The sequence below is a fragment of the Vidua chalybeata genome, chromosome 1, assembly GCF_026979565.1.
Source record: "Vidua chalybeata isolate OUT-0048 chromosome 1, bVidCha1 merged haplotype, whole genome shotgun sequence".
NCBI classification, from domain to species: Eukaryota; Metazoa; Chordata; class Aves; order Passeriformes; family Viduidae; genus Vidua; species Vidua chalybeata.
The window spans coordinates 83,050,158-83,066,362 of NC_071530.1; the positions used below are offsets into that span (position 1 = coordinate 83,050,158).

Genomic DNA, 16,205 nt, shown 5'->3' on the forward strand with positions numbered 1-16,205 from the left:
ACAAAATGGAAAATGCCATGGAAAAAAGGATGGATTTTGGCCTCCTTTCAGCTCGGATGGAGTTTCCCGGTAGGGACAAGGTCCGGGCGAGCGGTCGCAGTGGGAGAGCGTCCTCCCCTCTTTGGGAGGAAGGCGCCCGGCACGGCTTCCGAGGCTTCCCAAGCCGGGAGCACGCCTGGAGCCGCCCCCACTCCGCTCTGCGCCCCTGCTGCTGCGGGCGGTGGCGAGCAACACGCCGACCTTCAAGAAAGCAGGCAGGGAGGGCGGTACCGTGGGCCGGGCTGTCCCGCCCCGCCCTCGACGGGGTCCGGCTTTGCCCGCGTCTCCCCTTCGGGCTCCGTCCCGCCTGTCTCCCGGGGGTTGCGGGTCAGCCCTCGGGGAATCGGCCTTTGGTCTCTGACCTGCCCCTTCGGCGGCAGCGGGGAACCCGAGCATCGTCACCGGGGGACGGACCCGCCCGGGAGGCGGCAGCGGGCGCCGGCTGGTGCCTCTGCGGCCCTGACCCCGGGGAGCGGCAGCGCTTTGGCTTGTTTCTTGGAGGTGAGTTTGGGCACAGCCAGCGCGAGTGTGTGCCAGGAGCTCCTCGGCGAGCTGCTGCCTGGAAGTGGTGTCCTTACACCGACGGAACGGCATCAGCTGCAGCTGGAGTCGCTCCGGTAAGTGCCTCTGCACCGTCTACGGCACAGTACATCGTACTGGCTTTTTCTTATTTATCTGCTGTCCATTTTCCCATTTTGAAGGATTTGTTTCTATTTTCTTTTGCTCATTAGAAATTGAGAAAGTAATGTATGGAGAAGTAGGACGTTTGCTGTTGATTTTTATTAATTTTTTAATTTGGGGATTTAGTTTGGTTGTTCTACAAATAAAGACCTGCCAAAGGTCAGCTACTGTCTTTGCTTTTAGTTAGTGCGTGTGAAGGAAGGGAAACCAAAGGCTGAAGTGTCTTCTGCTGTCTCGTGTGCCTCTCACTGCTTTTGATGTGTCCTTGGAAATAGTTTTCTGAATGAAGAGGCACGATCCTCTGTATAAGAACATTTTAGAGGAAAACTTAAATGCTGTCTAAGAACTGAAACAAAAGTGTTTTGCATCTGATTCTCTAGAAATTGCTTGTGCTATATCCCCCAAAATGAGCAAGCCTGGTCTTTTGTTTTCACGATGAAATGTAGCACCTCATTCATATTCCAGGAGAGCTCAATTTGTTAAGTTGCCTGAAAAAGGGATGCTAACAGTTAACTTTTACCACAAATGTTTTCTTTTCCATTATTGCAGGTCAGCAATACCCCATGCCACTGAAACAACCAGAGAAGAGCCCATTTCTCTCCCAGATTCTGTGTCTCAGTGACCTTTCAAGAGCTCCCCATGAAATGCCACTGTCTGGGTGCCACAGGAAGTAGATCAAAGAGACTGATTCAGCCTACGTGAGGCTAGCAAAGCAAAGAGGCCAACCTGGTGAGCATCTGTCTTGCTTCTTTGGTTTTCCTTTGTTTTGTTTGGCTTTGCTTGAGTGTGGTGTAAAGTGCTCGTAGATGCTGCAGGAGGATCTTCAGGACTTTTGAAATAAACCCATGGAAAAAATGAGGGAATTAATTTCTTCCTGACAAAACAGCAATCTAAAAACAAAGATAGTGCTTTTGAAACTAGATAAGAAGTCAGAAAAGTACTGGCTTTTGTCTTTTTCTCTCCAGACCTACTGAAGCACTACACTCCTGTGGTGATGAAGTCCCCTTCAGCAGCATATACTGCACCTTTTTGGTATTCAAACTGTGCCAATCCTGCAGGGATTGAGAAACCACGGTAAGATTGCTGAGGCCCAACACATCTTGGCTTCTTTCTTCACCTATTAACATTTCTGAATGCTTCTGTACTAAAGTGCAGGATTTGTTTACCTTGTACAAATAAGCATTAAATCTTTGCCTGCAGGACCTGTGTTTCGTCTCTACCAGATTACATGGTTCACAGAGAGTTTATGGCTGATGACCATCACGGTAACAGTTATGAGACAAGCAGAGGGCCTTTTGAATTTGATACAAAAGGTATTTGGCTGCGGGAAGTTGAGGACAAAGAAAATGCAGAGAAAAAGAAGGTAGGATGGAGAGGCACACTGTGATGATGCTTTGTTCGTGAACACATCTTTGTTGCTTTTTATAGGAGGGAAGCTGTAATCCATGTGAGTTTCTGCATTCCAGAATCAGTTTTGATATTGCAGTTAGAGAACAAGAAGAAAGCCATGTTTTCTTAAGTGCTGTAGATGTAGTGTAAGAACCAGAAATGCAGTTTCTGATTACATTATGTACTATATTAGTACATATACTTCAGTATAAATAAAAAGCAGTAGTTAGTTTCTATCTTCTTATGCCTCATTTCCCCTGCAATTCCTTCTTGGTGAAGAGACATCTTGTTTAGCAAACTTGGGTGAGGAAGAAAGAAGATAAGAAGAGAAGACTATTCTGAAAAAGGAGTTTAATTTAGTTTGAAATGCAAGGGTGTTCCCAAAGACACTCTGCTAGCTGTCCTTGAATGAAAGATGTATCCAAGACAAAGTAAGTATAGCACAAGCTGTGCCCCAAACAAACCTTTCTGTACTGACACTGGTGTTTTGTCTTGGAGACCTCTCTGCTATCCTCCCTCTTTCATCCTCCCTGCCCCTGCCCAATTTAGATGCTGAAGTCTTATGTTTTTAAAATATCCTCTGTAATCTCAGTTGCTGCATCTGCCATAGGCCTTTGGGGTATACCTGGAAAGGCATTTGATGTACTTGAACACTAGTACATCCCTTCTTCAACAGAAGGGCAGATGTTGGACATTTTAGGAGAAAAAGTCCTCAGCTTTTGCTGAGATGAACTAGTGCAAATTCAGAATGATGTCTTGTGTAAATGGGAACACCTCATTACTGAATAGGCTCGGGAATGTTTACTGAGTCTGTAGCAACAGGCAAACAAGCAACATATGTTTAAACTGTAATTTGCCTGATGCTTGTAGGTGAAGCTTCTTTTTTTTTTTTTTTTCTATTATAGATTTAAGGCACTGAAAATAAAAACTTGACTTACTGCTGTGCCTCTTAAAGGAATTGAATTAGGACAGAGAGGAAGTGCTCTTCCTCATTCCCTTACTTAAGAACCAACTATGTTTAGTGCTCTAAGAGTCAAACTTAACTTTGATAACAGTAATTCAAGCCCATGTGCTGACTTGTAAAGTGAAACCAAGGTTCATTTCAGTTTTGAGGGAGTTTGGTTGAGACCCAGTTCCATTCAATCATGTGTCTGAGAGTTTCATTTGTTTCCAGCTTCATTCAGTCATGTGCTTTATTTAGGACCAAATGCAAAGTGAATATGTGTTATATATTCAGCTCAGATTGCGAATGTGCCGAGGCCCTCATATAATAATTTACACTATTCTCCTGGAAGCTGAAGTTAAGTTTTGCCTAAGATTCTAAATCTACCAAGTCTTTTTCTGTAAGATTAGGTGCCTGTGAAGACAGTGCCTGTGTTGCTACATTTAGCTCTACCTCCAACGTCCATAACACCATTTCTCATTTGGCTGTACTTCACAGTATCTTTGTTGTACATCGAAAAGTGTATCATGTATCTTGAAATGTCACATGGTGCTTCTTTCACAGCTACTTCTTGAATATCCTCTTTTGGGAAGTTTCTATCCCATGCTCTTAGAGTACCTTCCCAAAGAGTCTTCCAAGTGAGGGAATGGAATTAGCCCTATCAAAGAGTCTCAATTTTAGTTTTTCACAATACATCTGGTATGTTGGAAGGTAAGAATAATGTATTCCAAAACACTACAGGCACATTTCTAAGGAATATTCAATTTATTTATTTGACTACATGATGACACTGCAGCAGCGAGCTACCTCAAGTATTTCTGGTAGTATGAGACTGAATGTATTGAAAATATTTTTCAGTCCAGTATGACTAAGCAATTATTCAGAAGAGGCATACATGATGCAATTGTGGAGTTAAATCCCAAAGGGTGCATTTAGGAACAAGTGTAAAACCATTTAACCTCCAAGGGTACCTCTTCTGCTCAGTTTGGAAAACATTGTTCCCAAGTGGGCCTTTGCTCTGAAGGTTTAAGCCTTTATGCTGCTTTGTTCTGAAGTATTAAAATCTCTGCTGTTCCTTGTGGTTATTGCTGTGTAGAGGAGGACTGGAGATCCGAGGGACCATTACATGGGAATATGGCAAATCAGCGAAGAGTATTAGTGCATGAAGGATTTAGCCTTTGTGCTCATGTCAAAGTAGTGGACTTTGGCCCAGGGAGAAGCAGCCCATGGAAATCTCACAAGGCTTAATCAGACCAAGTGCAAGATCCTGCACCTGTGCTGGGATAACCCCTGTTATCAGCACAGGCTGGGGGATGAACAGATCGAGAGCAGCCCTGCCCAGAAGGACCTGGGGGTGCTGGTGGGTGAGAGGGTGGACATCACCCAGCCATGGGTACTCGCGGTCCAGAAAGCCAAACATGTCCCAGGCTGCATCCAGAGCAGCATGCCCAGCAGAGCCAGGGTGGGGATTCTGCCCCTCTGCTCTGCTGCACCCAGCTCTGGGCACCCCAGCACAGGGAGAACAGGGAACTGTGGGAGGAGTCCAGAGGAAGGCACAAAGATGGTCAGAGGAATGGAGCAGCTCTCCTGTGAAGAAAGGCTGAGAGAATTGGGGTTGTTCATCCAGGAGAAGAGAAGGCTTTGGGGTGACCTAATTGTGCCATTCCAGTACCTGAAGGGACCCTGCAAGAAAGATAGAGAGGGACTTCTTACAAGGGTATGTAGTGAAAGGACAAGAGGGAATAGATTCAAACTCAAAGAGAGTAAGATTAGACTACATGTTAGGAAAAAAATCTTTACTGTGAGAATGGTGAGGCACTGACACAAGTTGCCCACTGAAGTTGTGGATGCCCCATCCCTGGAAGTATTCGAAGTCAGGCTGGATGGAGCTCTGAGCTACCTGGTCCAGTGAAAGGTGTCCCTGTGGCAGGGAAGGTGGAATTAGATGATCTTTAAGCCAAACCATTCTGTGGTTCAGTGATCCTTTTGCCTGTGCATCTTATGGCCCTTATGAAAAAGCTGTGGCCTTAAGAAGGAGAGTGGCCTGTATGGGTGAGAGGTCTGTTGGAGGTGTCATCAGAGTTTGCATCAGCATTTGGCAATATCCCTGTGGCACCAGTAAGATTACTCCTTCATCTCTGAAGTCCTCTCTTTCAGGCACTTGCCTGAAATGTCTGTGTGTATATGCATATGTACTTAGGTATGTATGTGCTGTAGCAAAATGGTTGCTTGTCTGAGGCCAGGATTTTACCTCAGAGAGAGATTTGAAATACAGTCTAGAATTTAGTCCTTGATCATACAGGAGCCAGGATTTAATCTAAAGGCTTTTATCTTACCACACTGGCTGCAGATATTAATTGTTCTTCATATACTAGCCAGGCACTGTACATATTCTACGTCATGTTTCTTGAATACAAGATTAATAAATGTGTATTTATAATAAACATAGTGATTTTTAGAGTATATTGTTGCCATCTCTCCAGAGAGGGAGAAAACACTTTAAACCAAGAACATGCCCTGTGTAGTTTGTAAAATATTCCCTGTGTAGTTTGTTTTATCTGTGACAATTCATGGCTGCTACTAAATAGATACTTGTCAAAGGCAAAAAGCCCCCTCAGCTGTAATCATTGGAGTGTAGTGGCGCAAGAGTGCTTTTAATGCTGAATTTGCTCAGCAAAGTAACAAATAGCACCTGAACAGATTGCAGGTGGCCTCTAAAGCAATTTCTGATCTGTTCCCTTGCTACTTTTGTCATTAATTAGTTTACTTGAACAGGAGGGAGTGTTTTGATCCCTGCAGTATATCCTAGCTTTTCATTTAATGCCAAGAGAGGTAACATTTAAAACAATGCTCTTGCTCACAACCTTCAAGACTTTTCTCTTTGCCTTTCCTCTCTCCTTTCTTTCTCTTGACATTATATTTGACAGTCTGAACCTTTTTCTGTCTCTAGTCAAAATCTCTCTAGCTTCTGCTCTGCCTTTATCCTTTAATTAATTCTTTAATTACTACACCTCCTTTTCTTGTGCTTCTGTTTGATGCCAAGAGGAAAATCTCATCTCTCTTCATCTGCTGTTTGTGTATCCTGACTATCAAATTGAGTTGTGTTTCTGTGTTGCCCTGTGTGCCATCCTGCCTTCAGCACGTGACAAATGTCACCTGAGGTTGTTTTTGTCAGTTGAAACTGTAGGTAATTGTGTCCCGGATCTGAAACTTGCATGTCAAATCTGAAGTGGTCCAGTCTAGTGATAGAGGGAAGGCAGTGCTAGCATTTCTGCACAATGGGATGGTATTTCTGAAATGTAAAGCACAAATAGGCTGCCTCAGCAAACAGTGTGAACAAACTTGAAAAGCAGTTCTAAGCAGCTAATGTGGTTTTTAACCTCCAGGTTGAACAAGGACCCTCCTTTTCCTCTCACATAGCTGCCTCTGATATCGCTCCCTGCTCTTGCTAATCTCATCTCTTCTTCTTTGACAAATGGCCCAGTGTGACTCCATTGAAGTCTGAAGGGGTTTCAGCACTGACTTTACACGTGTTTGCATTGACATCCTGGCTCAGAATCAGTACAACTGCCTGTCCAGGCTTCACTTTCTTCGAGATAATAAGAAAACTTACATTCTCTGAACATTCAGACCTGCTTTTTCTTTGTGGCTTCCTAATTAGTTCATTGATCAGATGTATTCAAAGGCCATTATACTTCTGTTTGCTTTTTCCATACTCACTGTGCACAAGCTCCTTGAGAAGTCCTTGGTGTGTTTACATTTTGGAATCTTCTCCTTATAGAAGTTTTCATAGGTGTTTTATAGTATCTGCAATCCAAGTGTGACTACTGCTCATGCATCTAATTTTTGCACTTCATAATTTTTTGCTCTGTTAACTGTATTGCAGTAGCTATGTCCACGTAGGTGGAAAGTATTGTTATCCTTAATGTACTTGTAAGTTTACAGAGCAGTACATTTCACTTTTAGTTACCCTGTCCTGATTTTTTCCTAAATAACCTGCCAGTAATATGTCTTACTCCATGGGCCACTCTCCTGTGTTGCATGTTTAAAAAAGAAAATGGTCAAATAATATGTAGGCTCTAATTAAAAGAATATATTAGTGTAACACAAAAAACTTTGTTAATAAGCTTTGAAAATTTTTTGCTATCTTCAGGAATTTTCTTTGTGCAATGATGAAATTTCTTAGCAACTATTAGTGAAAAATATCTGGGAGTTGTTAAGAATATTTAATTTCATGATTTTGAGAGGGAGCTAAGTTGACCCTTTAGTAGCTGTTGATTTTGATCAAAGTTAAAATAAAGAGCTTTGGTATGTGTTGCTCATGTTTCTCCACTACTTATTGGTTTTCCCACTTTCAGCTCTGGAGTGCGTGTTGGCTTTCCCTGGCTTTCTAGGTGTCATCTTTCAGTCTTTTAGTCAACACTGAGTTTCTTCACCTGTCATTGGAAAGATGATAAAAGTAAAATACATTTTTCTGTTGCAGGCTTCCCCCAATATATATGTATTTGTTTGAATATTAAACCTCTAATTAATATATATCCACATAATTATTATATTAATGTGGTATTAATATAATACCACAATTGTTTTCTTATTATATAGGATGTTTTATGCTTTTTATTAAAAAACAAAAACAAACTAAAAAAGAAGTAGCAGTTAAACCATAAGTTATAGTCCTCCTGACTTTAGTAGGACTGGTCTATTTTCATATTCTGCATACACAGAAATGGTCCAAGATGAGAGGTTGCCATGGATAAGTTTGAATTTGAAGCTTAATTTGAAGTGTACTGTGAGGGAAAGGCTTGTTGAGAGAGCAAACAGCTAATCTCATGTAGAATAACTAAGAGGCTGCTTTATCTTTAGTTATTCCTCAGTGATTCATTACTAGTACTTAGGGAAATAACGTATATAAGACATGGAAATTTGAACATATTTAGGCCTTTTATATCACCCTCACTTTTGAAGGCTATGATATCATATAATTTTCTTGATTATTTTTTTCATAACTCCTTTTTTTGAACTAAGATTTCTCTAACACAGGTAAAGCTTCCACCTATAAGCCCTAAATATCCAAGCAGAATTCCAACTGTTTCTACAAACAAGGAATTTAGTGGAGAAAATAAGCTTGCCTTCCCACCCATGTAAGTAGTACATTTATGAAAATCATTGAACACCTAAGCCTGCAACTATTCATGTGTACAAGTAAAATTGCTCCTTGTGAAATGCAGGAATTAGCAGATATGTGTATGGACCCTGTGGATCTTTATTGCTGTTAAATTTGCTATCGTATGTGATGCTAAAATAGTTTTAAAAGTGTCTAAAGCAACTAAAATAACAGTACTTTAACTCATATTAGAAAATTATTCAATATAACTGTGTTAGGGAAACTAAGCATAGAGTGGCATATCTTCATGTAGCAGAATTTTTTGGTATTCTAAATTGGGTTTTTTTCTTAATACCAGTGAACAGGTGAAAATGATAATTACATTGTTATTTCTGTCAGTGTAGGTTACAGAGAAACAAGTAAGACTGACACTTCAAGGAAAGACATAAACTGTAGCCTTTATAAGGTCATACAGAGCAAAAATACTCTGATGAACACCTGAAAGAGGAATTTTAAGCTAATTTTTATGTCATTTGTGATGTGATGTTATCACATCATCAGCTGTGTGAACAGCTGAATTGCTTCTGCATACTTTGTCTTAAAAATTTATTGCTCAGTCATCAGTAGTCCTAGTATGTTTTAGAACTATGTTAATGCTGCCAAATAAGTGATTAAACTGTCAAATGAATTAAGAGAAAATTTTGGACATAATTTCACTTTTGTGCACCACCGAATGAGTACTGTCAACCTTTTTCACTTACACATTCTTTGTGGGATTTGCCTTTTGTGCTTTTTGTCTTTAAGACCAGAACTGTTTAAGTATTATACATGTAAAATTCCAATGAAACAGATGGCTCTTCTCATGTAAATTTACACAGTACTAAATCAGGCATAGTTCTGTGCTTTTGTTTGTTTATTTTTGGTTTTTCTTCTTAGATGATTACATGTAGAATATGTGTTTTGTTATTTATAAATAAATTATAAGGCTGTACATGGTTATATTTTAGTTAATGTTATACTTATAAATAAATTATATTATAAGGCCTTTCCTGTGTAAAATATTATTTTTCCACCTAGCCCCCATTTTTGTTTACTTTTGCTTTTGTTTTCCTTTAATATATTTGTATTTACAGGCCTGCTCAGAGAAAAAGTGAAGCAGTAAATTTTAGCAAATTAATAAGCAATGGTTATGGGACTGACTGGTTTCAGCAGTGTACTGGATGGGAAAATAAGACTCAAGAAACATCAGAAAATAGTGAGCACTCTGAAGGTAACGTTATTGAAAGCTGTTTCTTTTAAAATGAGCTGGACCCTCAAGGTAACAGCAGAGGGCAGCCTCAATATTTGTGTGGCTCTCTGAATATGGTGAGACACATGGAATTATTGTGCTTAGTTTACAATACCCTACAGCCAGCTAAAGAAAGGAGTGCTCCTGTTTGTAGTCAACGAAGGCAGGCGCTTTCATGGACTTTTTTCATCTCTACAATTGCAGTATGCTCTGTTCTGATCCAGGGGCTTCTGTGCTCTGATCCAGGGGCTTCTCTGTGATGTGTTTCCATAAAATGCTGCAGAGACACAGCCATCCTGCCTAAATTGAAGCAGACTGTAAAATATTTGTTGCCTCATTGTTATGAATATTTTTTTGCTCCTAATATTTTTTTTCTGAAAACTTCTGTCACAAGTGTCATTAATACTCATGTTTAAGAAATAGATCACTGCTTGTAGAAATTTTTCAAAATAAATATATGCACATCATTGAAGGCAGTGGAATTTCAACAGTTTAAGAGAAAAAAGTTATCCAATGTCATGTTTTCAAACCATACTTTATCATGCACAATAGTGATAGCTATGAAAGACTTCACTTGGAAACAAATATAGAGGTTAAAGGGTGGGAAAATTTCTCTTACTTCTGTCAAAGACCTTTTGCTTTGGTAACCGTGCTGGCTCTATCAGTTTTCTCTAGCAATGTTTGGAAATGCTATTTGACCTCCCATTGCATGCACCAGAATTTTTTTTTAAATTTATGTCTGGGAATCCGTTTGTATACACTGGCATTGTCATTATTCCCTTGACCTTGATATATTAATGTATGAAGTCTTAGAGGCTAGGTATTTTAATTTCTCTGGCAATTCAGCTCTGTCTGAATTAATTTTTCTGTCTTCCATTAATGTATCTATAGTATTTTTTTGTGTGTGTGTGCAAAACCTCTTTCTCCAGGTGAGTATCAGGAGAAAACAGAGAACTAGAAGTTGTGTGGTTTTGTTCAGAGGAAAAAATGTCATAAAACTGAGGGATGAAGCCAGATCTTGGTCTGGATCTGAAGGAGAATGTGTAACCTTAGAAGCCACTCTTCAAGTTAACTTAAGTATCCAAACTCTGAATATGCAGAGGATGCTGCTTTGAGAGGCTCAGTGACCTAACAATTCAACCATGAAGTCTAAAAGTGCTGTTCCTCAGCATGAAAGAAAACCTTGAATATTCTTCTTTGTTTTCAGATTCTATTCAACTTCGAATTGAATAGAATTCAAAGTTTTTTCCCCCCATTAGTCTGAGTAAAATTAAAGAGGATTTCAAAATCTCAATTTCCTTAATTTGGTGATAGTTGGCTTCTTTAATGTGTGTGCCTCTAAGGAGACAGCTGAGATATAAAAAAATTTGAAGATTTTTCAGACTAAGCATGAAATTGGTTTGGTTATACCAGTTAGGCAATAGAGAAGAAAAATACAGGTATGCTGTAAAGGCTGCTGAAAAGTCAGTGTGCTGCATAGGCTGACATATAGATACATCTAATTTTTGAGTTGCTTTTATTTTTCAATTTTTTTGATAATGTGATACCTGCTTTGCTTCTATTGCCTTTGTTTGCAATCAAAGCTATTTCAATTGAGATTGGTCCTGTGTCACAGTGTAAAAGGAGGTTGCTTTTAATGCTCTTAACAATATGGTTTCATCCAGATGTTTATCTTCCTTCAGTTTTGACCTTGTCCTTTTCATTCTTTTAGGTGATTGCTGACTGTAGTGCTTTTACTTTTTTTCCCCACTTGTGTACTTTTTTTCTGTTCATTCAAAGCAATTGCCAGCATGAGCACCTTGCAGCTCCCTTTTGAGATGGAGCTTTCTCTGTTCTCACTTGCACAGAATAAGCCCTAGACACATCAGGAAGGAGATACAACCCATTCCATATGTAATGGATTTCCCATTTGTTCCCAAATATCCCATTTGTTTTGGGATACAGATTTGCATCATACTGCAAATAGCTTGTTTATCTTGTTAATTCAACATTAAAAGTAGTGGAATTTATGTGTACTTTGACATGAGGAAGAAACCAAAAATTTTAGCAGACCTTTTATTATTATGGTTGAAGTTATTTTGTAAACTTTAATCTTTTTTTTTCCTATTGCAGATTCTGAATCACCACCTGGAAGCAATGAGTTAAAGTCACAGTTCCAGGGATGTAATAAGTAACTTGAAACATTCTTGGGGAAACTAAAGCTTTGTATTGCTTATATAGCCCTATTTACTATTATGTACTATTTACATGTTGGGCAGATTATTTTTCTAATTTAACTCATACCTGATTGAGATGTTTGCAAAATGGATGAACTTCATTGGGCTTGATTACAGCAAATTTTAAAGAATAGACAACAGCTATCAATGCTTAGTCCTAGACCAAAATAAAGCAAAGCTGAGGTTTTCTCCCACGCAAGACTCCTGCTGCTTTGCTATTCTCAGAGAGGGTTACCGTATTGCTGACTTGACTAGACACAGGTATGCTATTGATGTGTCCAAATCAGCAAGTGTCTTCAGTTAATTACAGCTGTACTCATGAGTTATGCCACAAAGAAAGGTGAAGGGGAACTGTGTGGTATGGGATGAAATGAAGACAGAAAGAATTGAACTGGTATGGATACTTGCAGTAAAAAAGTTAAACCTTCACTGAAAAGACTGTTTCTTCATTTTGAAAGCTCATTTACTTTGAACAGACACTCAGCTTTCTAGGACAGCTCTATTGCTGTGCCTGCTGCACAAGAACTAGTTGATCAGTCATAGTGTTCAACCACATAGTTAAAGACCTGGTGGCATTTCCTGGTATAGTCTTGTTGTGTAGAAGTTGAATTGTTGGTTAACAGTTCTATGGACTCAGCTATCTGTGATGTCTGCACTTTCAGCTGTTAGATTAAAAAAATTATCTATCCTGAAGTCTTGACTGCAACAAAAATATTATATGCTAGATCACTGTGTTTATTCATATCAGCAGAAGTTTGTACTTTGAAATAGCAATGTATAGATGTTGCACTTTAATATTTTGAAAAACTTAAAATACACTGATATTTCAATTCTTGCATTTTATCTACTTGGATTAGGATATATCCCTGAAATCTTATTAATAATTAAATATTGATTATAAATTCCACTAGAAAGTGGGTGCAATTTCATTACCAAGTTTTTTTGCTAATACCATGAAAAGTAAACTCTTAATTTTTAGAATTTCCTCTTCAGATTACATTCAGTACATTTTACACCTTTGAATCCAAGTCCTGAAGGTTCTAAAATGTATTAATAAATGTAGATTTCTTTGAACAGAATGTTTAGAGTATTTGGTTTAACACTGTTCCTTTAGAACCTCAATGTAAAAATTGATTTGAAATAGGTAAACCATTGCTAATCTGAACCTGCAAAATTTTCAGCAAACTGCAGAAATTTTGCTGTTGGTGTTGTTAGACCTAGCACCCGAGTCCATCTTTGCTATCCAATATTTTGAACAATTCAACTAAATTGTATTTAAAAAAATAAAAGGCAAAGACATATGCAAATGCTTAAATGTACAGTTACTGGCTGCTCAGCAAATTTCTCTAAATATAAAAAAAGCTTACATCAAGCTGTTACTTTAGTGGTGTGTGAGATTACTTAGCTTGTATCTGTTTTCAGTTACAATTTGTGTTGCAAATTATGTCCAGATACATTGAAACCATTAATTTTGCTGCGAAGGCTGAGCTTCTGGGGAAATCCAGTTTTCTAGGCCACCCTTATCAGGGGATGCCAGAGTTGGAGCTCATAGCATTAAAACCTGACCAGCTGTGGTGGGTTGACCTTGGCTGGACACCAGGAGCCTGCCAAGCCTCTCTATCACTCCCCTTCCCAGCAGGACAGGGGAGAGAAAATAAGGCGGAACACAACTTGTAGGAGTGACTCCAGTAAAGGGCAACAGAGCTGGTGAAGTTTCTAGAAAGTAAGTCCTATGAGGAGCAGCTGAGGGAGCTGGGGTTGTTTAGCCTGGAGAAAAGGAGGCTTGGGGTGACCTTATCAGTCTCTAAAATGACCTGTAAGGAGTTTGTAGCCAGGTGGTTTCTCCCAGCCAGCCAGTGACAGAATGAGAGGAAACAGCCAAGGGAGTTTCAGGCTGGACATCAGGAAGAATTTCTTCACTGAAAGGAGGGTTAAGCATTGGAATGGGCTGTCCAGGGAAGTGGTGGAGTCGCCATCCTTGGAAGTGTTCAAGAAGCAACCAACCATACATGACAGTGCTATGGCTTTGTTGACAAGGTGGTGTTCAGTTGAAGGTTGGACTCGATGATCATGGTGGTCTTTTCCTACTTAAATGATGGCCATTAATGTAAATTCAGCTTTCCTTAGTCAAGCCAAGGAGAGGTTTGTATTGTTCGTCAACTGAGTCTGAATGGATCACAGTTTGAATACTGTAAGTTAAAATATTAGCAGCCTGAGATTTCTCTTCACAAGAGCAGGGAGTCTTGTGCATTCAAAATAACAGAGAGCTGCAGCAGACATGTAACTTGCCTGTTCTTCAAGGGACGTGAAGTCAAAGTGGTAAAACAAATCAAAAAGCTCCAGCTGAACCCAAGGATGGAAGTGTGCTGCTTGAATTCACCTTATCACAGTAATCACATTGTTCTATTTACTTCTGAGTCAATGCAGTCATGAAGCTGGCAGTTTTCAAAGTCATCAGCAGTTCCATGTAAAAGCACTGGAAGCTTCTGGTTTTCCATTTTTGTTTTTCAGAGAAATGTCAAAGTCAAAAGCTGGGTGCCTATTACAAAATCTTGCCTTATTGTTTTAAATGCTGAAACATTTGTTTCATTGTCTTGTGTTCTATTTCTGCTCTGAATGCCTTTAAGTAGTGAGATTTTTTTTTTTTTTTTGAATACTGATTGCTTTACAAGCCCAAAGATGAAACAAAAGTTCAGTTACATTTTATGAATTGCATCCAAGATACTGGACATGTGAGTGTTTCTAAAAGAGAATTCCAGACAAAGATTTAACAACTTGGCAGTTGAGCGACCAGAGAGTAATTTTCCTTTTATATATAGCCATTTCACTGTAGTGAAGCCTAATATATATCTAATACATAACTCTAACCACTTCTGTCTTTTTGAACTAGACTAAAATATAAACATACTTCCAAAGATCAAGGGTACATATGCATTAACTTTCTTTGTGTAGCAATACAAACAAAAATTCAATTGCCCTGTGTTCTTCTGAAGCATCTAAAATTCCCTTGATTTGGGATTATGTATTTCTTAAATACTATCATTCAGCCTGCTGAATATGCAGGCTGAGTTGTAAAAGATATCGGATGAAGCCAAATTTCTTTCTGTAAATAAATAACTTCATATTCTTGCTCTTCTCTGCAGATATTTTTTGAGAATGTAGTTACATATTATGCTATAATGTGGGAGAAAAAGCTAGAAATAGAAATAAAGAAGTTCAGTCTTAGCACATTTTGTCCTTCTATTAATAGTTGTCATATTACAAAACATTCAGAATAACTGAAGAATCAAAATGAAGTGGGTAAAACAGCTGCACTGAAATATTTGTCTAATTGACTGTGAAAATGGTTTATGGTGAGCACAAGGGAGAATATGTTTGATTATGACAGACAGCCTTATTTCCATAGCTCACATTTTCGTCCATGCAACATAAAAACCTGAAAATGGATACCGGTTACGTATTGTTGCTATTACCTCAGTGTGTAGCTGTGTATTTTTCACCCTTCTGAACAACATTAGTATCTTTCCCACTAAAATACAGAATTGAATGAAAACCCAAACACTACACTACAAAACCAGGAAGCTAAAAGGAGATTTAAAATTTTTAGTGATATCTGAGAGAAAATATTGCTACCAATTATGAGACTCATAGAAATGCATAATTTATTGAACATTTCAGACAAGGTAACTATAGCAACCTTATTATTTACAAAAACAATTTCAATTGATTCTCTTAATTTATAGCTGAATAAAAAACAACCTGAAAGCTAAAGCAGACTTTTCACTGGACCCTGAGATGAAGGGATATGTAATATTCCTGTTTAAAGGAAAACTTTCTTCCACAGAATTAACCACTCTCTAAGGTGTTTGGCCACTACTATAGCTTGGAAGTCTTGACAAATATTTAAAGAACAGGAAAATGGAAGTTGGATTAGGAACCTGTCCTTCTGTTTCACCCACTGGAAATCTCAAGAAGCTGAACAGGTGACGTTTTTCTGAGTTTGTTAAACAATTCTTCTTGCATGTCGTTTATGCCTAGAAATGCATCTATGCAAGGGATCTCTCTCTCTTATATTCACATACAAAGTCCTTTGGTGTGAGACAGGATATGAATAAATTTTACTTTAAATGCCCAATACATGATTTTGTAATAAATACATCTCAGCAGTGCCTTGTGCCTAATGTGTTTACTGTCCTGAGACACGGAAAGTTCTCTACCATGAAGATGTTAGTTGCTCTGTTTCCCAAGTATTCCCTACTATGACAAACCACAGTGTGCTTCTGGTACGAAAACTTACTTTTAAAATTGCATTGCAGGATTGTGGGTTTGGTGTTTTCAGTTACTGTATGAACAATGTTAAATTTGTGCTTCCAGTAGCCAAAACCGTCTCTGCTCTTTTCTCGCGCCGTGTTTGCTGTGCCCACATGCCCATGAGTGAGGGGACACGGTGTGTGAGCACGCAAGGGCAGACAGGCACCGACCCGACTCCGCCATCCTCGGCCGACACCTGCGTCTGTATCTGTATCTCTATCTCCTATCTCTCTA

The 16,205-nt window shown here is 39.1% G+C and overlaps 1 protein-coding gene across 1 annotated transcript; it reads left to right on the forward strand.

The window, feature by feature from the left end:
- Positions 1 to 5: 5 nt before the first annotated feature.
- C1H7orf57 (chromosome 1 C7orf57 homolog) lies at positions 6 to 15,937 on the forward strand. The gene is given in 7 exon segments (XM_053940602.1): positions 6 to 540; positions 1,270 to 1,449; positions 1,686 to 1,794; positions 1,921 to 2,083; positions 8,093 to 8,193; positions 9,290 to 9,426; positions 11,557 to 15,937. Coding segments are annotated over 7 exon segments (1,287 nt in total). The 3' UTR covers positions 11,619 to 15,937.
- The last annotated feature ends 268 nt before the right edge of the window (positions 15,938 to 16,205 follow it).